The 22,171-nt window shown below is 44.9% G+C and overlaps 1 protein-coding gene across 1 annotated transcript in view; it reads left to right on the top strand.

The window, feature by feature from the left end:
• Positions 1-22,171, top strand: part of LOC104477136 (unconventional myosin-X) — a 92,929-nt gene that overhangs the window by 19,003 nt on the left and 51,755 nt on the right. The window contains exons 3-13 of the mRNA XM_086751165.1: positions 1,211-1,369; positions 5,638-5,825; positions 6,071-6,205; positions 10,957-11,081; positions 12,251-12,264; positions 12,897-12,981; positions 14,707-14,810; positions 16,404-16,533; positions 17,405-17,523; positions 21,187-21,333; positions 22,048-22,148. Coding sequence (XP_086607291.1) covers positions 1,211-1,369; positions 5,638-5,825; positions 6,071-6,205; positions 10,957-11,081; positions 12,251-12,264; positions 12,897-12,981; positions 14,707-14,810; positions 16,404-16,533; positions 17,405-17,523; positions 21,187-21,333; positions 22,048-22,148 — 1,307 coding nt within the window. The remainder of the gene's footprint in view (positions 1-1,210; positions 1,370-5,637; positions 5,826-6,070; positions 6,206-10,956; positions 11,082-12,250; positions 12,265-12,896; positions 12,982-14,706; positions 14,811-16,403; positions 16,534-17,404; positions 17,524-21,186; positions 21,334-22,047; positions 22,149-22,171) is intronic.

A 22,171-nucleotide genomic window follows, 5' to 3' on the forward strand; every position in this document is an offset into this window, starting at 1 on the left:
TCCCTAGCAGTTACGGCAGGCTGAGGACTCCGGGAAAGCAGGCGGGAGAAACCAGTTAGATCAATGCTATAGATCGTGGTTCGTTCCCTATGGGGTCTGTCAGTTTCTTGCTGGCACCTGGGAGGGGTGGAAATGAGGTAGGGACCAGAGCCCCAGAAGAGAAGAAAAAGCCCAAGTTCCTCTGGAAGGAGGGCCAGTTTGCTTCTCTAGGCTGCCTGTATGAAGTCTCCCATCTGTCTGTCTTGGGTCTTACCATCTAGTGCAGCTTGGGATGCTGGGTGGGAGATGGCACATGGCTGAATCCGGGAGTGGGAAGCAACCGAAATAACTTTACTGAAATGCCAGCATCGTGCTTGAGGAGGAGGAAAGGAGGGCTGGGATGTGGCTAGGGTGGAGGAAAATAGTCACATAATCTCAGCTGTGTTGAAAGGGGGTGAAGAAGATGACCTGATAGCTGAGGAGGAGGAAGCTTTAGCAGGAAGAAGGATGCAGCAATTGAGGCAAGAAGAGCGCAACTGCATAGAGAGAGAAGTGGGTAGTTCCCAGAGCAGCGATAGAGGTTAATAGCTGTAACTGTACAAATACTCTGAAAGCTGCATCATATACATACATGCCACGTGCACACAGGATGTCACTACTTTACTCAGCTTCTCATCTGCTTTGCTTTCCTTTGCTTTTGGCATGGCAACCTCTCCCAGACACTCTGGCTGCTCCTATGGAGAGTGCAGGGCCAAACCTGGAATGTGGATAAGCTTTACCTCAACCTCCCCACAATCTGAGATATGGTCCCACTGACGTTCTTGTGAAAGACTGTTTGTGGTCTCTTGGGAGCAGCTGCCACCCTTCTTCACAGTCATGAGCGCAGTGTAATACCTGTTCAGCCTAATGCAGGTGCCGTGCTCCTGCTAAGGGGATTTTGGTAAAACTGAAGTAACCTTGCATTGATCTGTTCCTGTCAGTAGTGAAGGTGAGAGATTGACTCTGTAGCAAAAGAAGGGAGTGTGCTGTATGGTTTCTGGCCAGACAGCTCAAATAGGTAGGAACAGGAAGAGAAGAATGGCTATGAAAATAGGGAGCAGATCTGTGCCTTATTAATTTCCTTTTCCAGTGCTGAAGTATAAAGCTATGGAAAGGGGCATATTTCTGGTAGGAAACCAGACCACATGCCCAGGTGTCATGAGCTTATTTCTCCTTCTCCCCATTTTTCCAGGTATTCCAGTACCCCAAGACCTCCCTTTCCAGAGAAAAGGTGTTGCCAATGCACCAGACTAGCATTGATGGTGTAGAAGACATGTCCATGCTGGGAGATCTGCATGAAGCTGCCATCCTGCTGAACCTGCACCAGCGCTACCAACAGGGTAACATTTATGTAAGTACTCAAACATCCCTTTTGGCTGATGATTTTTGTTTAGCTTGGGGGCTGCCACTTTGCATGTGAAATACTGATTTTTGGCATTGTTTCCTGAGCATTGTTTTCACGTGGATAGAAACTGAGGTTTTTTCTGCCTTACCAGCTCCATCAGCCCTGTGAGATCCTACCCCTACCAAGGGGGGCTCTTTGCATCTATAAAAGAACTTCCAAAACATGAGCGTTCATCTCTAGGCTTTGTGGTAATTGTGCACCTCTGTATCCTCCATGAACATCCGTATTTTACAAGCTGGCATTCACGTTCCCCAGGTCCCCCATTATTGCTGCTCAGAGGTTTATAAGGCCAAGCAGACTGGAAAGTGCAGTGTATACAGGTTGTTGTTGAGTATCACTCCTGATCCACTGCTCGACAAAAGTAGAAAAGCAAACCTGTTGCCTAATTCTTCTGCTTTTAAATGCAGTTGTGCCTTTTTGAGTTGCTCTGCTCTCCTTGAACAGATGAATACTCAAAGCATCTCCTGATTTCCCTCTTGGGCTCTCAGGAAGGAGGCAAGGATCAGACAAGGGACTTGTGGGGGGAAAGCACACCTGGGAGAAGGCATGTCTGGAGTGCTGGGATGGCAGTGTGCTCTGCTGAGATGTGGAGAGGACAAAGAGGATGTATTACAAAGACTGCCTTACCTTGCTTTACTCTTACCTTGCTTGTCCATGCTATATGCACCCAGAGTTTTTCAGATTATGACAGAAAAAAATGTAAATCTCTGTGTTGCGTAGCAACTGTTACCAAGGCAACCAAACCATATGCACCTGTATTCCAGGAAATGATCAATAAAGTGACCCCGTTTCTGAGCCATCTCCTGCGCTGGGATGCAGAGGAGACTGCAAATTCTCTTTTTTATTGCTGTTGATCCCCTTGCCTGTTGTCTGTCAACACAGCCTTGTGACCCTGTGGCAGTACCCATGTGCATGCACTCTTTTGATGGCCCTTGTCCTTGCTGTTCTTCCTGACCTGTCTTTGACACGTGCTATGTGCCTGTGCAGCTCTTTGCCCATTTGGGTATATTCCTCCTATTTCCTCTTCCTCACACTTGGAAATGTGAGGCAGGATCCTCTCCCTTTTCAGTCTGTGCCTTGCACCAGAAATGCCACAATACCAGCACTGTGACAGTGCCACAGCAGCCATATCTCCTTAAGCCTTTCCTCTAGCTCTGACATGTCATTCCTTCTCCTGTTCAGAATTAGTTCTGTGCCTTCTCCATCCGTGTGTAAAGGTGCTAAAGTTTAAATAGGACGTCATTTTTTTGCCTGTGCATAGTGCATGAATGTCAGCTGTACACATCAAATCTGATTTTTTTTTGAGATTTATGAAGGGACCTGACTTCTGTAACATGCTCAGCGCTGGGAAGAACGCCTTAGTGCAGGATTATAAGCCCCTTCTTAGATGGGACTGTGTCTGGGTGCATATATTTGTGAAATGCCTGACCTGGAAGACACCAAAGTGTACAAGTGCTGATTTACATTTCTGCAGTGCAGACATCAATATTGCAGTTACCTTATCATTAACTATTAGTTTTTGCCATAGCCTGGCTGCATATAGTTTTCATGATACAGAAATTGAGAATGTCAGCTGTAGTGCCACCTAATGACTTCCAGTGATGTCCGAATATCATGAACGTTACAGGGCTTGACTTAGTTTAATATCATTCTCAGTGGTCTCCACAGATAGAACATAGTAGGCTAAGCTTGCAGGTGAAGCTGTACTGAGAGGAGTGATGCCTATCAGTTAGGGCCAAAAATATTTGGAAGAAAATCAGAGAGATCAGAAACAGGTGAAAAATACAATCATTTCTGGAAAACAAATTCACCTGAAGGAATGGGTAACTTGTAATACTGGCAACTAGTATTAAAAATAAATAAATAATAATAATTAATGAGAGACTGGAAAACTAAGAATGTGAAGTGGACAACTGCTGTGAAAAAGGGCAGTGCAGTTCTGAACTGTATGCCTGGAGGCATCCTACCATGAGCTCCTAAAGGAGCTCCTAAAGGAGCTCATGGAGTGTAGGTGGCAGTATATCTAGACTAGTGTGGTACTCATAATTAATGTGCTACAGGAATATTGACAATCTTAACAGTTCCTTTTGTTTTCAAAGAAATACTATTCAAGCTCTGCTAAACTGTTTAAGGAAATTATGTGAGCACAGCAACAGCCTGCAGCTTTTAGGAGTGCATCTTCCCCCTTTGTTCCTGCAGTTCCTGTATCTCTTAATAAAAGTAGGCCAAACATAATGCGAGTGATGTATAAATGAGCCAGGGGCTGTACTGCCACATTTTGTGCTGTCCCTAGCTCTGCCACGCCTAACCACCCAAGTAGGATCTATTGTCTTGAGAAGTAGACATGCCACGCGTGGCTTGTCCTGCTGTACCAGATTCTCTGGGGACAATCACTCCTTGCTAATAGAGTGACTGGTATGTACACGGTTGATGCACAAGTGCTACTGCTGTTAAAAACTGTGAATAGAAATAATCTATAAGGGACCGCAGATGGTGAGGAGACTGCAACTGGGAGATATAAAAGTTTCCTAGAAACAAACACCTTTGAAAGAGATGCTTGTAGTGGAAGAAGTTCTGGAAGGGACTCTGGTGGGAGCTCTGTTCCTTGGGAGAGCTGAAACTAGAGTGAGAAATGCAAAATAAAACATCTGAGAGGAAAAAATGCTGTGAAGGTCTGGGAGAAGTGTTAGAATGGACGTCTCTGTCTTGCAGTCTCTGGACAATGTCTATTGCTCAACTGGTTGTACAGTGCTTTTTTCCCCGATCTATGTTTTCTCTCCCAATGCTTTCCCATTTCCTCCCACCTGTCTTGCCAAAGATCATCTGCTTGCTTATTGCTTTCATCAACAATGAATTATATTTTTGCCCACAAAAGTCCGTGCCAGAGGGTCGTCAGGACTTGTTCCGTGCTAGCCTGCTCATACTGATAATGCAAGGGGTTTTTTTCCCCTGATGATCTGTGACTGCTGCTTTAATAAAGATCTTAAATATTTTGGTGCCTACAGCATCTTAGTCTGACTTCTGGCTTCAAAGCTTGGCATGCAGTATGGCCCCAGATTTCATTTGGCAGGGAGAAAGCATGCATCTTTCTTGTCACCAAGTGTTTCATTTATAGCTTCTTTAACGGATGCATGCAAATCCTTGTATATGTATGTGGTGACTCGTAGTTCGTGGTTTGGAAATGATACTAGATGTTGTCCCTGGCCACAAAGCTTGGCACATACTGCAGTGCTCTCTTTCCTCTGTCACCGCTGCTGAGAAAGGGTATTCCTGGAATAGAGCAGCCCAAGATGTCCTTGTGAAAGAGTCTACCACTCGGGTAGCGGCAGGCTTTAAGCTGGATGTTGACCATATTACAAAGCCATTGTTAGGAGAGAGGTGGCACCATTGCTCTGAACTGCAGCTCTGAGAATAACTGGATTTGAGCTGGTTGGCTGAACCGAAAAAGTCATGCCCCAAAAAACAAAATGAATTTCCTTCTGACTTCACAAAAGAATACATTTGAAATTCAACATTAGGCTTTGGGTATTTTATTTTAGATAATACTAACTCTTTTCTTGAACTGTGAGATTTTCAAAATAAATATTTTTTCAAAATAAAATGTTTAGAAAATGTAGAAACATTTTGACTTGAAATCCTGAGCTTCATCTTCAGCTGTCGATTTTGATTTGGCTTACCAAATGATTTAAGTGGCTTCAAAGAGCATTTTGGAGCAGAAGAAAAATGATATGCTTTAGTGGCTCTTTGCACACATGGGGGTATGTGTGTCTCTGTGTCCCACCTCTTTGTTCAGAAGGTGCTTAAACCCTGCCCAGCCTCTTCCGCTTAAGGCTATGGATAGGGGCATGAAAGGTGGCTCCTGACACTCCTTCAGTCCTGGCTCTGCTTTTCAGCTTCAAGCACAGTGCGAGGTAGCTGGGTATGAGGACAGCTTCATGTTTTTAAATTGTTTAAGCTTAATTTAGCAAAGACAACAGACTAAGAACATTTTATTGTAAAGCAGCGAAATACAAACTGCCCCATCCATACCCAGGCACGGAGCCCCTGCCCTGGGGTTTGACATTCTTTGCCAAATTGGGGAGCTCTCTGCTGAAGCCCAACATCCTTATTTAGGCTTTTTCCCTTCACCATGAGTTATTTCAAGATCCGTGTTTGTCATGAATTTTTTTTTCAGGAGCTTTTTTTCCTTGCTGTGTTTTGTTTTCTCCCCCTAGACAAACATTGGTTCCATCTTGGCATCAGTAAATCCCTACAAACCCATCCCTGGTCTGTACAGTGTGGATGCCATAGACCTGTACAGACAGCACCGCCTGGGCGAGCTGCCTCCCCATATCTTCGCCACCGCTAACGAGTGCTACTGCTGCTTGTGGAAGCGTCATGACAGCCAGTGTGTTCTGATAAGGTTAGAAATGGGAGAACCGGCTACTCCCTGACTGCATTACACGCCTTGCTCCTGCTGCTCCGTTTGCAATGACATCTGCCTGAATATCCACACCATCCTACCCTACCCTTTGCCTGACCCCTGCTTGCTGCATTGGAGATGCCGTGTGTTTATTCCTGGAAATCACTTCTCTGCTCTGGGTGGGATGGTCGTTAGCTCGGTCAGTCTTGGATTTGTGAATGGAACGTGTACCTTTTCTTTAACAGTGGAGAAAGCGGAGCTGGAAAGACTGAGAGCACCAAGTTGCTGCTGAAATTTCTGTCAGCCATGAGCCAGACCTCCCTTGGGGCCCCTCCCTCTGAGAAGAGCACTCACGTGGAAGAAGCCATCCTGGAAAGCAGGTACGGTCACCTCCACAGGTGCTGTGTGTCCTGTCCCACAGAGGCCGGGCAGGCCTGTGGACACCAGCGTGCTGGGGCAGGCTGCCTTTGGCAGGGACACTGCCTTCTGCTCAGTGTCTGCATCTGGGCTGCGGATGGAGCCGAACCAGGGCAGTGAGGCTCATGCAGCTGAACAGTGTCATGTCAGGGAAATGTGGAGGTCGTGATCCCGCCGGAACACCTCATGCTGGCTGCGATCCCAGCTGCTTGTGGATTAATTTGGCTTCTTTCCAATAGCAACATGGGGTGTGTATGGCAGCCAGAGAATTAATGTTCTGTCCAAGGCTGAGATTTCTCCTTCCTTGGGTAATTCATCTTCCATACCCATCCAGCTGCACCCTTGGGCTCAGCTGCACATCACTGCACTGTCCTTTCCAGCTCTCAAGCCCACATCTCTCATGGCGATGGCTGGAGGGGACGTGGGTAATGTCCCTCCCTGCCGCAGAGATGGCTGTCCCAGATTGTCCCTGTCACCCACAGCTATCGGCCGCACTCTGGCTCCTGGTCTACTCCTGTAGCCCTCGATCTCCCCCAGCCTCCATTCGTTTCCGGCTGCTGGTACATCCTGCCCTCAGAGGCCCTGTGGGCCACCTTGCAGCTCTCTTGCTGTCCAGGCACGTGATGTTTAAGGAGAAATGTCCATGGGAGCTGTAAGGGACACAAGTGAGGAGGTTAGTTGGAGGCTGCAGCAAGGCCTGTGTGGGAGGAGGCCCTGGGCTAGTCAGAGCTGGTGTTGGCAGGAGCTGGCACTGGGGAATAGCCACCACCCACCAAAACCTTGCCAAGGCATCAGGGCAGGGAAGTGCATGGCACCCAGATCAAAAGTGTTTGGGAAAGAAACCAGCAGCCATGAAGGGATGAAGACACACTCTATGGGGGATCCTTCATGCCAAAGGAGATCCTAACACCTCTGAGGGACCGTGACGCATGCCACGGCAGGGGTACCTCTGAGGGACCATAGCCCACACCAGGACAGGAACACCTCTGAGGAGCCATGGCCCATGGGTAACCCATGCTGGAATGGGGATACCAAAGGAAAAAAGTGTCAGGAAAACCTGAAGAAGCAAAGTGCAGCTGAAGAAAACCAGTAAGAGGCAAAGAGCAGCAGAGAAAATGAGGAGGCAAAGAGCGACAGAAATAAACTGTTATGTGTGGGACTCCAGCCTCCTGCGCTGCCTTGCAGAGGGAGTTGCAAGGGACTGGTGGTAACTTGAGGTAAAAATGGAAGCTGAAGCTAAGAAGGGGGAGCAATAGTTGGCATCAGGTAAGCCATGGGAAGAAGGGGCAAAGATGTTTACTTAAGTGTTTGTTTTCTTAACACCTGAATCCACGATCAGAAGTTTAAATGAAACGAAAATTTCCCAGCGCAAGACTGCCTGGAGGACCTTGCTGGGGGTCTCCCAGTTCGGTACTGCCAAGGGGGAGGCTGCAAGTTGGTCCCAGTTTGAGCGTGTGATAGTTGCAGAAACCTCCAGAGGAGTAAATCAGATATCTGCAACAGGATCTACTTATGTAATAAGCTGGAATCCTTTGAACCATCTGTATAAAAATGACTCTCATGCAAGTAACATGTTTCAGGGCCCAAAGAGTAGAGAGAAGGAATCTTTCCTGGAAGATGGTGAGGCAAAAAATTTACTTGTAACTGTGGTGAAAATAGCCTATGCAGACCTGCAGAGTCTAATGTGGCAGCTGCAAGAGCATTCCAGTTTTTAGGATCCTTATAAGCAGAGCAGCATTGAACAGCAGGGTTGCTGCCTTTGGACCTGGTACTTCAGAGACCATTGTTGGACGATGTATCCTTTGTAGGTGCGCAGATTTTACCAGGGATGTTGGCAAATTGGAAAAAGCTCTTAAGTGCAATGCAGTCATGACTCAAGATCTGCAAAATCTGCTTTAAGGCAAGTGGCTTAGAAGGCTCAATCCTGCTTAGTGGTTAAGTGGTAACTTGACTGTGATCCAGAAAGCTTATGATGGTAGGTCGGTGATTCCTCAGTCTGCAAGATCCCACAGCTGTGAGGCAGAGTAAGAGCTCACGAGCCGTTTTGCCGTGAGCCTTTTAGAGGTGTACCCTCTAGTGCTATGTGATCTATTGCAATGCGAGGGCAAAAGAATTTCATTTGTCACCTTTTCTTTGAAGAAGAGAAGCTGAAGGCCTGGCCCAGAGCCAGAAGCTGCTGCCACTCCTAACGAGTCTACCTCATATGTTTGCAGTTCAGCTTCACTTGCTCTGCCAGTGGCCCTCCTTGGGTTAGCTTATGGTGGACTTTTGTCCTTGCACCCTAGCACATACCCAGGAACAATGCTGGATTCTTTCTCCATTTCAGACAGCATTATAAACAAAGCATTACGTCAGCTTTCTATCACTTGTGTGTTGTAACATTTCATGCTCGGTGTATTTCTCAGAAATAAGGCTCTGAAAACTCCCTTGGCACTGTTGATTTGGTCTGTATTTCTTCTTGAAAATATTCATCAGTCCATTAAAAATCCTGCTAACTTTCCTCTCAGCTTTCTTTCTTGCTTGCTTGACTCTGAAGCTCCCATCTTCTCCATGTTGGGTGCCACTGCTGACAGCATAGCCACCTTTCCTGTTATTCATCCCTCTAATCTTTGCATCTTCTTTCTTGTCTTCAGCTATACGTCTGAATCCTGAAGCTGCATATGTTGCAACATCTCTAAAATCTAGGCTTCACTTTCTGCTCCCCAGCTGAAACTGGTTCCCATTGTTTTGAGCCCTGCAACACACCTTGGCCCAATCCGGCTGAGCAGCCAGCATCACCATCCTGATGTGCCGCTCTGCCTCGCACAGTTCACCGCTGCGTCAAGTTCCACGCAGTGATGTGCCTGCTGCCATGGGCAGTTTGCTTGGCGTGGCCACCTGCCCTCATTCCTGGCTGGATGGGCTCACCCACCCCTCTGCCTTGCAGCTGCCACCAGCCTCAAACACCCATGTGCCTGTTTCCTCCCCCGTCCCTGAAAGGCTTCCGTGCTCATGTGCACAAGCCAATTGCCAAACTGAACTCTAAAGATACTTCCTTGTGCTTTGCTCATCTAATTTAACATGATTTAGAGCCATAAAGATTGGCTGGCTCGTTACTGCACTCTCCCTGCAACTGTGGTCGTCATATAACATAACTCTGTCCTCCCTTTTTCTGGCTGTCGCCATTGATTTTTGTGGATTCATGGCATTGGTGTGCTCAATGGGATATTCCCATGCAGTGTCCTTATTTACATACTTGTTCCAGAGGCGTGGGTCTTGGAGTTCAGTTTCTCCAGGGCAAGGAACTTACCTCCTGGTCTGTGCACACTGACTTCTGTGACCGGGTTTCCTATGGTTGTAATGCATTACAATGGAGAAATTTCATTTCTAAGCTTTTGTTTGCTTAAAGTGATTTTTTTCAAGAGATAAATTAGGAAAATACTGCCTGAAGTTTCCTGAAGGTTGTTGGGCCTTTCCCACAACCACAGCTCTCATTTAGCTCACACTTGCAAGGCCTGAAGCTTTCAGCAAACTCCAGCAGTATCTGTAGTTGTGATTATTTGTCGTGTTGTAGTTATTAACTTGTGGATAATCCTGTATCTGCCCCTGTCTCAAATGGAACCGCACAGTAGATTGATGGAGATGTTTAAAAAGCCAGTATTTCTCAGGGTAGTAACTGCAATAACTTTTGCTAAAAACTGTGTATGTTTTAGAATTAAACGTGACTGCATACAGGCTGTTCTTGTAGCATCTCTGTGTCTCCTTGCTTGTCAGGCCTTCAGATTATTTTAGAATTGGCTAAATCACAAAAGTTAATATTTTAATCCTGGATTCAGCATGTCAGTTTGAATGGTTTAGGCTTTTTCCTTGTATTGTTCTGTGGAGCAAGAACCAAGCTGCATTTTAACTCACTATTTTCCATTCTATGTTGTATGAACCTCCTGGTCAGGAGACAAAATTCTTCAGTTCATCACCCATCTGAAGTTTGGTGATAGATTTTTTTTTTTTTTTTTTTTTTTTGCTACCTTTTTTTTTTTCTGACGTGGATGATGTGGCTCTCTTAGAATGAAGTCCTCAAATATACAATTTGTGTATATTCCCTCTGCTTGGAAACCATGTGGCTTGTATCAACCTAACCAAGATTTAAGTAACAACAAGGGTTTGTGTGTTCCAGTATCAAATGTTAGTACCAAACAAATCAGTTTAGTACTATGTTTGTCTGTTAGTTTGAAGATGTTTACCTGTAATTTTAGGAGATGGCTTATTCTGTCTGCTCTTTCAAAGGCAGAAGCAGAAACAAAGCAGCATGTGGTTTAGAGCTACAGAGTGTTTGCCCTGTATGTCTGATGCTTCTGAAAATCTTGGAAAAAAAACCAAGCCCATTTCGTGGGATGCGGCTGTGTTAAGCGAACAACCTGGCTGGGTCTTGCCATCTTTCATTTCCTGAAGCCACACTGGTAGGGAATGCCCTCGACAGCATGAACACCAGCTGCCCTGATTGGAGACTGATTTCATTAACTCCAATCTCAAAGGTTTAAAATTTATCTAGCAGGATGTTAAATTGCCCTTGCCATCCTTCCTTGCCCTTGAGCTCTTCCTGCTTGTCCAGTCTGGTGCTGTAACAAATGAATCTCACATGGCAGAGCACGCTGTACAAATGGCAAAAGGCTGGGCACACGCTTTGTTGTAATGGTACCAAATCACCAATCATATCTTCATTGCCTTGTTTCTGCAGCCCCATTCTGGAGGCCTTTGGAAATGCCAAGACAGTTTATAACAACAATTCCAGCCGCTTTGGCAAGTTCATCCAGCTGCACTTCTCTCAACATGGACACATCCAGGGAGGCCGAGTGACTGATTGTATCCTTTTCTTCAGTGGACCAGAAATGGATGGAGTGAGTGGAGACGAGGAGGAGCTCAGAGTGGATCAGGAAATGCCTCGTCACAATTTCTCAAAGCCAGTTTATACCTGTGGGCAAATTTGCAACTTAAAGTGGGAAGAAGTGTTTGTTTTGTGGCTCTGCAGGACCTAACTCTGGAAACCTTTTGTCTAGGTAGGGACATAGTTTGACTTCTCACTTTGGCAATCACAACACTTGATACTTAAATCCTTAGAATTTGCTGCCTAGGAAGATCCCTCATGTTGACTGCATCCTGTTTTTCCCAGATGATTCCTTTATGTTAGCTCTGCCAATGAATTCATAATTTAGAAAAGTGAGACCCAGCTAAGAATCAATATATTCTGCACAATATTTGGATGCAGAGGAAAACAAGAATTTAGAGGGATAACTATGACTCCCTGTTTTGGGCTGCCCATCTCTAGTGGACCTTGGAACCCTAATCAAGGATAGGGAAGACTGGATATAGTTGAATTATATTGTGCTATGGGCACTTTCTTCCCTGTATGCCCATGTACCCCTCCCTCTCCCAACGGCTTTGACGCATCTTTTGTCTATGTGAGGCAGCTAAAGCTGCCCTGGCTACATGTTGTGATGTTGATGTTCAAAGCTGCTGATGACTGCAAACCACACCAATTTCCACGGTAGTAGCAACCAGATGAATTTACTACTGTTGTAAATAACAGGCTTGGATTGTTTAGTCTTTGCTCTTTGTGCTGTTGGTAGATTAAAGATAGTGGTCTCTTGCAGAAGCAGTGAGAACTGATGCAAGACTTGCTGTGTGCAATACACACCTTCAGATTAGAGTGGCCTCTCTAATCTTCCTAGGTGTCCCTAATGTGGCTTATCCTTTGTTACGTTACCTCACCATTGTGCAGGTCCTATGTTCTATCTGACCCTGCCCTTTTAAATATCTCTTTGGCACATAATACCTGCATGGACAAGGAGTGGAGAGGAGGATCTGAGATGACGTTTGGGACTGCTCTTTGTCCACTTTCCAAACCATCAGTTATTTAATGGTTTGTGGCTTGTTACAGGGTTCATCCCAATGTGTCTAGAAGATTCTTTGCCAGTCATCATGAGATCTGTGCATATGTTATTTGAATGTTTTCTCCTTAACATGCTGTTCAGATTTACTGGAAAAGGTATGTATCACCTCTACTGACTGCTGGGTGGGCCCTCTCCTCACAGTATGGTGATGCAGTGCCGTCTCTGCTCCCGGATGATGCTGCCTCCATCACAGCACATAGACATTAGCAGTTCAGGTGTTATAACTGTAACTGTCCCAGCCGAGGAGGAGAATGGCAGAGGAACAATATTTGTTCTCAGAACCTATTCTCCTGTCTTTTTTATAAATGCTGTGCACTACAGAAAGACTCAAAAAATCCCCCTGTTTACCAGGAGAAAGGGAGAGGGAACAAGTACCTGGAAACTCAGTTCCATGGAGAGGAATATGGTGGTACAACTCCAAATGCAGACATCTCTGCTCTGAGGTAGTTTGCACTCAGGAACTCGCTGAGCAGCAGGATCAGAACTGACAAGGTTCAGTGTGTGCACTCTCTACGTGAGTTCAGAGAAGTCTATACATGCTCAGTTGCACAGCCAAACAAGACAAGATCTCGATGTAGAGCATATATAGACAGCACCATCACTAAACTGGAAGAAGCCCCTCTGATCATTGACCCTCGAGACTTACCTGTACCCTGGTCCTCTCTTTGCTTTTACAACAACCGGTGCAATCTTTTTCTACTGGCTACTCCTGTATTCTTTGTTTCAGAACAGAGTGGTACACCAGAACCCTGGAGAGAGGAATTACCACATATTTTATGCTCTGCTAGCTGGTGTGAGTGGGGAGCAGAAAGGTAATTTCATTTTCTGGGATATGGCTCTGTCCTCTTTCGATTCCAGCATGTGAAGCACATGTAATTCTGTTAAAGCATGGATATTTCAGGTACTTGATATATAACTTTTTCTTGAAGGCCATATGGTGATTTCATGGGAAACGCAGAAAGGGGAGTAGAGAGAAAGAGGCTGAGGATGACAGAGGTGCTATCAGAGAAAAGATACTTCAGTCACTCTGAGCTGGAGGAAAAAGTCTGAGCAAAATGATGAGAGGGTATAGAGAGATGAGATAGTGAAACCCGCTGGAGGCAAAGAAAAGGTAAAGAGTTTTGATTGAGATGCTGATGGGAGCAGTTCGAGGAGCTCGAAGGTTGAACTGAAAGACATACTTTTACAACAAACCTTCAGTATAGGTAACAGGAGAGATAAGAATAAGACAACCAGCAATGTAGTGGTAGGACTAGAGTCAAAACATGTCTAGTATCTGAACAAAGGGTTTATAGCTCTGTACACGGGGAGGGGAGAGGTGGGTCTGGAAGGTGGCATGCAGAGAAAGCAGCAGCTGCAGGCTGTGGAAGAATCCTCTTTGTAGTGCAGCACTCCCTTAATAACATTTGCATGTACCTGCCCCAGGCGCTGCTGAGCACTGACAGTCTGCTGAGGAGGTCGCATAGATGGGCAGGAACATGTTACAGTTGCACTCTGGTTTTGAGGGGCTAGGGAAATTCTTTATGCCTCTGTTCTGTGTGTGCTTCAGTAATCAGATGAAATAATTGGGCCTGACACTTAGTGGAAGGGAGTAGGGCTTTGGTTCTAGGGAGTTCATGCAGGAATGGCCACATGGGTCGATTCAGAGATCCAGCTAAAGCAAAGGGAAATAGTGGGGACCATGGTTATCAGGTCAGGTACCGACCTGATCAGGGGCAGGTACTTAGGGAAAGCATACAAAACAAGTTATTTTCTTCAGCAATTCTCTGCTATTCTTCCCCATCTCCTTTTCCAAGCTGGTGTCCTAGGCTGCTTCACTTCCCTGATCTGTAATGTGCTTTTGTCTCCTGATCGTCCTTGTCTCCTTTCTCTGTAGATCTTTTAGTTCTCAATCTTTTTTTTTTTGAAATGGGAGATCAAACATACAAATAGTATTTTAAACCATTCTCTGATATGATTCTATGATTTAAGATCTGGTTATGCAAAAGATAATGTGCAGAGACTTGATTCTGTTTTTATGTTTCGTTCTGTCTTCTAAATCTGAAGGAACTGAACTGTGTTCATTTTTTGGTTGTTAACTCAGCACTGAGTTGATGTCTTCAGAAATCTTACTGTGACACTTTGAACTCTGTCTTAAGTGGTGATTCCTAATTTAGGGAAGTATATAGTTAAGATTATTTTTCCGTACACTTCAGAAGACTGAATTTCATCTTCTGGGGTTTTTTTTGCTGAGTCATCTCAGTATTGAAATATTCTGTGACTCTGCAGCTTGGGATTTGACTGTCCTCAATCATTTTGCATACCATCTGCAAGCTTTGTTACCATACACCCCCCTCTTCCCCTTTCCCAGTGCATTTACTACCTGGATGTGGCTTTTGAGGGATATGGAAGCTGTTCAGATAAACTCTCCCTATAGTAAACATACACACTGTTTAGGGGGCCAAGATCACAGAATGAAAAGGCTGATTGCTAAATAAATTGTGATTGCTAAATAAATTGTTGTCTTTCTCCTTCCTGCCCCTTTTCTTGTGTTGCAGAGAGCCTCTGCCTCTCTGAGCCAGAGACTTATCGCTACTTAAACCAGTCTGGCTGTGTGACTGATGAGAACCTGAATGATGTTGAGATGTTCAGTAAGGTCATGGTGAGTCCTGTCCTAACTCCTACTGAAAGCCTTGGGCGCAATCTCATGGGCTAAACATGCTGCAGGGTCTAGATCTCACAGGCAGAATTTATTTGCCCTAAGCCAAAATTTGGTGTTCAACAAGTCTGAAACTCAGCTTTACCTTTTTTTAATGGTAAAAACAAGACTAAGAGAGTGGGTTTAGTCTACAGAAATGGGGGAATTTGGGAAACAGTTGAGGATGAATAATAATTTACAATGATGGAAACTTTGGGGAGCATGAACCTCACCCCCCACCACATAAAGGTTCCTCGGAGCCCTCTAGATGACCTCACATTGACTATTAGAAGGGGAACAGTTTGGTCTGAAGGTAGTCTTCTCCAGAAATTTTCTAGTAAAACTGTACCACTTGTGTAAATGGTATATTCTGAAATACCACACAGGTTTCAATAGACATCTGTAACTTTACCAGAGGTTATGGGTTTAGCGGGATGAATATGCAATTCATGTTTTGTTTGATAAGTGGTTGTCAGCCTGAGGGCTCTAATAATGTACTTGAAACCAGATAGGAAAGGTGAGAGGTGTCAGCTTAGGATTTCAGTAGCTCCTGCTTAGGTGTGATTTAAGGAAAGGAAATGTCCCCTGTACAGCAGAGGTTTCGATGGCAACACAGCATTTATACTTCAGCTGAGGAGAGACCTGGAGGAAAGAAGAGAACTAGAACCCTGGAGTGCCCCACTGACAGGGCTAATGCGTGAAAGCTAGGTCCTAGCTCTCAAGGTCAATTTATACCCCAAGACCCGGGCTCAGATGCACTGAGACATAGGGAGTGTGCCATACTTCTCGTTATCTGGTAACCTGTTTCTAGCCTTCTAGCAGTTAATGCTGAAAGCCTGGTTTTAAATGTTGCTGCATAAATATACTATTCTAAGCTGGAGTAAATTAAGGGGGTTACATGGATCAGAGCAAATTAAGTATATTATATGGAAGGAGGTTGATTTAGACTAGATATAAGGAAAAAATTTTACGGTGATATTAGTGAAACACTGGAACAGGTTGCCCAGAGAGGTGGTAAATGCCCCATCCCTGGAAACATTCAAGGCCAGGTTGGATGGGGCTCTGAGCAACCTGATCTGGTTGGAGATGTCCCTGCTCCTTGCAGGGGGGTTGGACTAAGATGGCCTTTAAAGGTCCCTTCCAACCCAAACTGTTCTATGATCTGTCATTCAGGGAAGACAATAAGGTAGAATGTGGAAGCAGTCCAGTGACATCTGTAACCTGTACTGCCAGTGTTCAGGGAAGGATTTCCACACACAGGCACAGACAAATGTGTTCTTCCTGTGACAGATGGGCAACAGCAGCAGCAAAGTCCAACTTGAGGATGGGGCAAATGCCCACCTGCCTTTGATGGGGATAGGGTAAATGAAGGAGAGAATGGGAGGCAGTGAAGATCATTGACAGATATATAGCTGAGAGAGGGGTGTGCCACCCCCAGTTTCACTTTGATTCCTGATGACTGAGTTTTACATCTCACATGGGCTCGGCATGAGCGTGAGGGTTGCACTGTACTGTGGCTGTATGTGCAGCCAACGTTAGCTGTATGGTTTTGCATAGACTGCCATGAAGGTGGTGGACTTCAGCACTGAAGAAATCAGAGACATCTTCAAACTTCTTTCTGGCACACTTCATCTGGGAAACGTTGAATTCATGACAGCTGGTGGGGCCCAGATTACAACAAAAGCAGGTAAGTGGGACCCTAGCAACTCGGTAGACTATGCAAAGCACCATAAGACCCCAACAAAGCTCACTCCATTGTCCTTTCTCCCTCTTCTATGCTGGTCTGCAGTGCCTCTGCCAGCAGATTTCCTGCAGTTTAACCCTGCAAAAGTATTGCCACAGGATGCATGGCTCCAGAGCACCAGTATGGTTTAGATTGGTTGTGGCCAGATCTAGGAGATCCATTTGTTCTCCTGGATGTTCTCAGACTGAGTCCACAGTCTCACAATTTCTCTTTTGCATTGAAAGAGCAGGAAGAAATAGGAACGGAGCAGTCTGAGATAAGAGTAGTCTGTTACAGACTTTCCCACATTTTCCTTTGAAGCATCTGCTAGTGTGCGCTCTGTTAAGTTATCCAGTCTGAGCTGCTCTGGTAAAGTGAATCTCTAAACAGACAGAAACAATAAATACATATTACAAGTGCTTCAAATCTTAAGTTAATTGCCTATCTTCTTGACATCCAAATTTAGCAGTCTCACGCTCAGACTGCACTATTGTGCCTTTAGGAAAACATATCTTCTCATTCAATAAATATTTTGCTGGTGCTGAGCTTTACACAGTGCTTTGCTGTTCCTGTTGTCAGCAGAAAGATTGACTAATGTGAGTGTCTGACTGTGGCCTGTAACAAGTACTGCCTCTGCCTCAGATAGGATACGTAAGCTTACAGCTTTGGGTAAGCCAAAGAGAATGAAGCGGAGGGGAGTGAGTTTTGTGTCGGGGCTTAGTCACTTGCCTTGTACGACTCCCTGGGATTTCCTCACTGAGCTGCAGAATATGGATCCTCCATGAGTGATGGGGATCTGTGCAGGAGAAAAAAGTGTGTCCTCCTTTGTTATTAGTGCTGAATATTGCCAGTGACCTCCTGGGATTAGACGCGTTCCAGCTTTCCGAAGTACTGACACAGAGGTCCATGATTCTGCGTGGGGAAGAGATCAGCTCCCCTCTGACTGTGGAGCAGGTAAGTGTCCTAGTGTATGCTACTGCTTCTGCCATGTCTGCATTTCCAGGCCCTCTTGTATCATCCATTCAAGTTTAGGGTTTCATCCTACACCCTCTAGGTTCTCAGTTCTGTCCTCAAGTATTTTGCCTGTATTGGCAGTTCAAGTCCCAGTGTTGACTCTGCTTTATAGGCTTTACAGGGGAGATCACTTGCAAGCAGCAATGCACAGTACTGGTTTTAAGTCACCTTGACTCAGCAGGAATTGGTCATGCTCATGTCATGCAGAAGGTACATCAGATGCTTTGTGGTAATTGTGTGTTTGCATGCTTTTGCCTTGCAGAACTCCCAGGTTACGCTGCATTTACTGGAAGATAAAAGCTTGCTCACATTTACCACAAAACATCTGGCAGATGGTAGGCTGTTACCCCACAGCAGTTTCTTTGCGTATCCATACAACAGCAAAGGAGGACCACATAAACTGATATGTAGTTCTCATCATCTGAACATGTACCGTGTGCTGGAGCCAGTCCTGCTTATCTGTTACATTTCTTTGGTTCATTACAGTGTTGTGTCTACTAACTTTAACTTGTGGTGTTGCTAATCACTTGAGGGCACTCGTGGTGTTTTAGGTCCATGCACGTAGGAAATATTCTGTCATTAATAAAATGCAAGACTGGGAAACAAAGAAGAATATTACTAGGATGGAATAAGCATCATGTTATAGCAAATGAACATCTGTAGTGGAAATCTTGTGCTGACACGGACTGCAGAGGGTTATCGATCCAACCCCTACGTTGGCAGAGAAACCAGAGTTACTAAGCTCTCTCTGACGGATGCCTGTCAAACTTTCCTTCAGATTTCCCATGGAAGGAATTTCACAGCCTCTTTAAGTATCCTGCTGAAAAGATTTTCCTCATATTTAGATTACCTTTGACATCCCAACTGTCCACCTTTATAAGCTTCCGCTTCAGTGAAGTTTTTCATATGGTGTTCTCTTTTCTAAACTAAACAATCCAGTTCCTTCAATGTTTCCTTGTAAGTAATTTTCTAACTCTTTTCTTCTTCTGTCTCTGTTTTCCCACATCTTTCAGGAAGTAGAGTGCCTAAAGCTGGAGACTGTATTCAAGCTGAAGTCTCAGCAGTACTCATTTCAGCTGTCACTTCTTTTCTTGCTGCAAACACACCTGCTAATATATCACAAACTAAGCTTTGCCTTTAAGAACTGTTATCTTTTTTTTTTTTTTCCCCACAGTCTGTGACCTTTTTTTGCGATTAAACCGCGTGGCAATTATTTTTCAGCCTATAATTTGTGGTGTGTATCCTCGGTATCCAGTACCACAGTGCCTCTTCTCAGCTGTCTGTCCTAAATAAGTGACATCTTTCTATATCAGTGCACAAGGATGGATAACAAATAGTGCCAGAGACACTGTGCAGTCCAGAGCAACAGTGTGCAGTTGTAGGATTTACAGGAGTCTCCCTGAACAGAGCTTTCTCTGATGGTATAACTATTCCTGACATTTGTGCATGTTGGACCTCACACTTACTGCTTGCAGCCCAGTGAAGTACTAAGACTGCAAGAAAATTGTTATAGCAAGTGGATGCTGCTACTTAGCTGTCTTCATGAGGTCAGCCTGTTGCTCTGGCCTGTAAAGAACATTCCTGCTTAAGCCCTCAAGTACTGTGCCCACCTATTCCCACTTGTTGCTGCGGGAATGCACTGATAGAGCTGCCAGGGATTTCTCGTTGTGTAACGAGCTTGTTACGTATCTGAGCTTTGACATTTTAGTGGGCTGAACGGATGAACTGGCCTGAAGGCGGGCAAAGCTGGGAGGATGAAAGGAGCCTTTGAGAATCTCATTTGAGCCATATTGTGAGGAGAGCGGCTTTGCTTACAGCTGGATGGGGAGGTCCCGTTCTTGGAAAATGAGTCCAACTTACTGTGTAGCCAGAGACACTGTCCCTTCCAACTCTAACTATTCTATGATTCTATGACATGGCCTTGAGGGCATTCTTAGTCCCAACTAATAAGACAGACCATCTGATGGAGAGAAGAAATACCCAGAAAAGATGTGTGTGCCCATGCTTTGAAATGCTCTCTTGTGTGGAGAAGGGAGGTTGCTATGTGTTCTCAGCCTTGGGCTGCTGGAGAGGAGATACCCAGGAAGAGAGGAGAAAAATGGTGGGATTGGGTGAAAAGGAGGATCTTGCAGGCTGGGCCTCAGGAGCTTGCTGAGATGAGAGGGGCTGTTGGCCTGTGCCATTAACAAAGCAGAATGGGAAAAGCTGTGTTATTCAGGCTTGTAAAACTGAAGAGGATGAGGGTGCATTTAGATCTGTCATTGCTGGCCAGGCCTACTGAAGGAATTACCCTGGTGTCACAGGCAAGACAGAGTAAACAACCTGTAATTGATCTAGAAATTGTGGTTTATTTATGAAATGACAAGATTATAGCTTTTACCCTACTTCATTAATCCTACTTGCTCACTCACCCCTCATTATTACTTCACTAGATGTCAATGTCTTTTCCCAGCAGGGAGATTGCTGCTTGTCCAGGAGAGTCGGGCAGAAAGTTGTGTTGGTTCATGTTGTGTAGCTCCTTGCAGTTATGAGTCTCAGGAACTACCAGCCAAGGTCCTTGGGCATACCATGACATTTGTCTCCACATGTCTCTGATCTCCAAGATCTCTCTCCACTTCCAGCATCTTTCTTCCAGTTAAGATCTTTGCTGTATTCTTACCTGACCCCTTTTTCTACACTCTAGGATCACGTCTTCTTTTTGGGAACCCTTATTTTTGGCCTGCCAGAACTGTTCGTCCTGGTTTCCCAGTCTTAATTTGTGGTTCTATCTCATGTTTTTTTTTATTAATTGGAGGATTGGGGCATGCTACTTTCATTTACTCCAAGTGTTATCAAAACTTACAACCAGCCCGTTCCTGTTACAGCTATCAAGTAGCAGGCTTTTGCTTGAGATTTCAAAAGTTCAGTTTCACTTACATATACCAAATTATGTACTGCCTGTTAGTGATCAGAATTTAAGTTATTTTTTTCCACCTGTGACACTTGGTTATGATCGCTGCATAGGATGTTGGGTCAGCTGCAGAAAGCTCTCTCAACCCATGCTTTTCTGGGTCATGTATCTTGGCTGTTGGCTGGCCTACTCTGTCTTCCAGTAAGATAATGCTGTTTGCAGGGAAGTTTTGGAAAGGAGGTTTTTGAGGCTAATTTGGTGACAGAATACTCTATTAAATCCTGCCCTACCAGATTTTGAAAAACTGAGTGGACATCCGTTTGACAGCAGTCCTAGGTGTACTGAACCAAGATACTTTGCCTGTCACTGCAAATGTTAGCTCAGGTCATGCAAATGACTGCTATGGGTTTAGTCATGAGGTATTTTGTGGCCTTCCCTGCCCCAGCACTTGTTCCAAAAGATATCAAGGATTTTGGTACTTCCTTCAGCCTCTCAAGTTCAGTTACCCAAAGGTCAGACATGGTACGTCTGTGTGTGGCTGGGCTACTTGCAAACTTGAATGTTAATTGTATAGACACTCCACCACACACAACCAGTACAGATGCTGAGACATCTAAAGAAGGGTGGAGGAATCTGAAGTCCCATAAAGATTTGTGGTGCCTCTTATTCCTTCTCTTCTTTCTGTGACTCATTTTTTCTCTCTGCGTTTACAGGCAGCTGACTCCAGGGATTCCCTCTCTATGGCACTGTATTCCCAGTGTTTTTCATGGCTCATTAGCAAGATTAATACGAAGATCAAAGGCAAGGAAAACTTTAAGTCTGTGGGCATCCTGGATATCTTTGGCTTCGAGAACTTTCAGGTCAGGATTTTGTCTTTTGCGGGGTGGGTTGGTTTTGGAGATGTCAGTGCATATAGCAAGGAATGTTGGTAGGTTTGCATCCTGTTTGGGTTAGCATCGGGCATTCTGGGATTTCTACCATGCCCCTTCCCTCTAGGAGCAGCACGATATATTTAGCTGCCCGTTTCTGACACCTGCATTCAGGTAGGTTGATGTTCAAGGTCTGGTTTGTGACACAGACTCTAAGCAGATATGCTGTGATAGGTAATATTGAATTTTTGACTTGTATACAACTTAAATGTCCAACTTCTACAACAAACGTTGTTTGTTTACATCTGTTTTGCCTTGTGTTGAGAATCCTGTGTGTAATGCTTCTGATTGCAACTAATGAGGGATGTATGTTGAGCAGCCATATAGTGACTGCTCAGATATTTCACAGAAGAGAAAGCTCAGTAAGAAATACACTTAGGGAATTGTATTTCTTTTTTCCTAAGAAGAGAACTGTGATTGTCTTTACTACCATTTAGGCCTACTAAATTAACCTTGCATGAGCTACAAAAGCTGTCCTCCTACTGGACCTCCCCATACTGCCCTCCTCATGTCCATCTGACACCCCTTCCCTCTATGCTCTCTGGCTTTATTCCAGGCCTGGCACCTTCCCCATCGCTGTTATAGATTCTTTTAGAGCCCAGGGAAAAGAACGTTAAGTTTTATAATCTTTCTTTCTTCTTACAGGTGAATCGTTTTGAGCAGTTTAACATTAACTATGCAAATGAGAAACTCCAGGAATATTTCAACAAACACATCTTCTCCTTGGAGCAGCTGGAATACAACAGGTGACAAATGGACGGAGTGGGGC

This window comes from Chlamydotis macqueenii, chromosome 6 (assembly GCF_036417535.1).
Source record: "Chlamydotis macqueenii isolate bChlMac1 chromosome 6, bChlMac1.mat, whole genome shotgun sequence".
NCBI classification, from domain to species: domain Eukaryota; kingdom Metazoa; phylum Chordata; class Aves; order Otidiformes; family Otididae; genus Chlamydotis; species Chlamydotis macqueenii.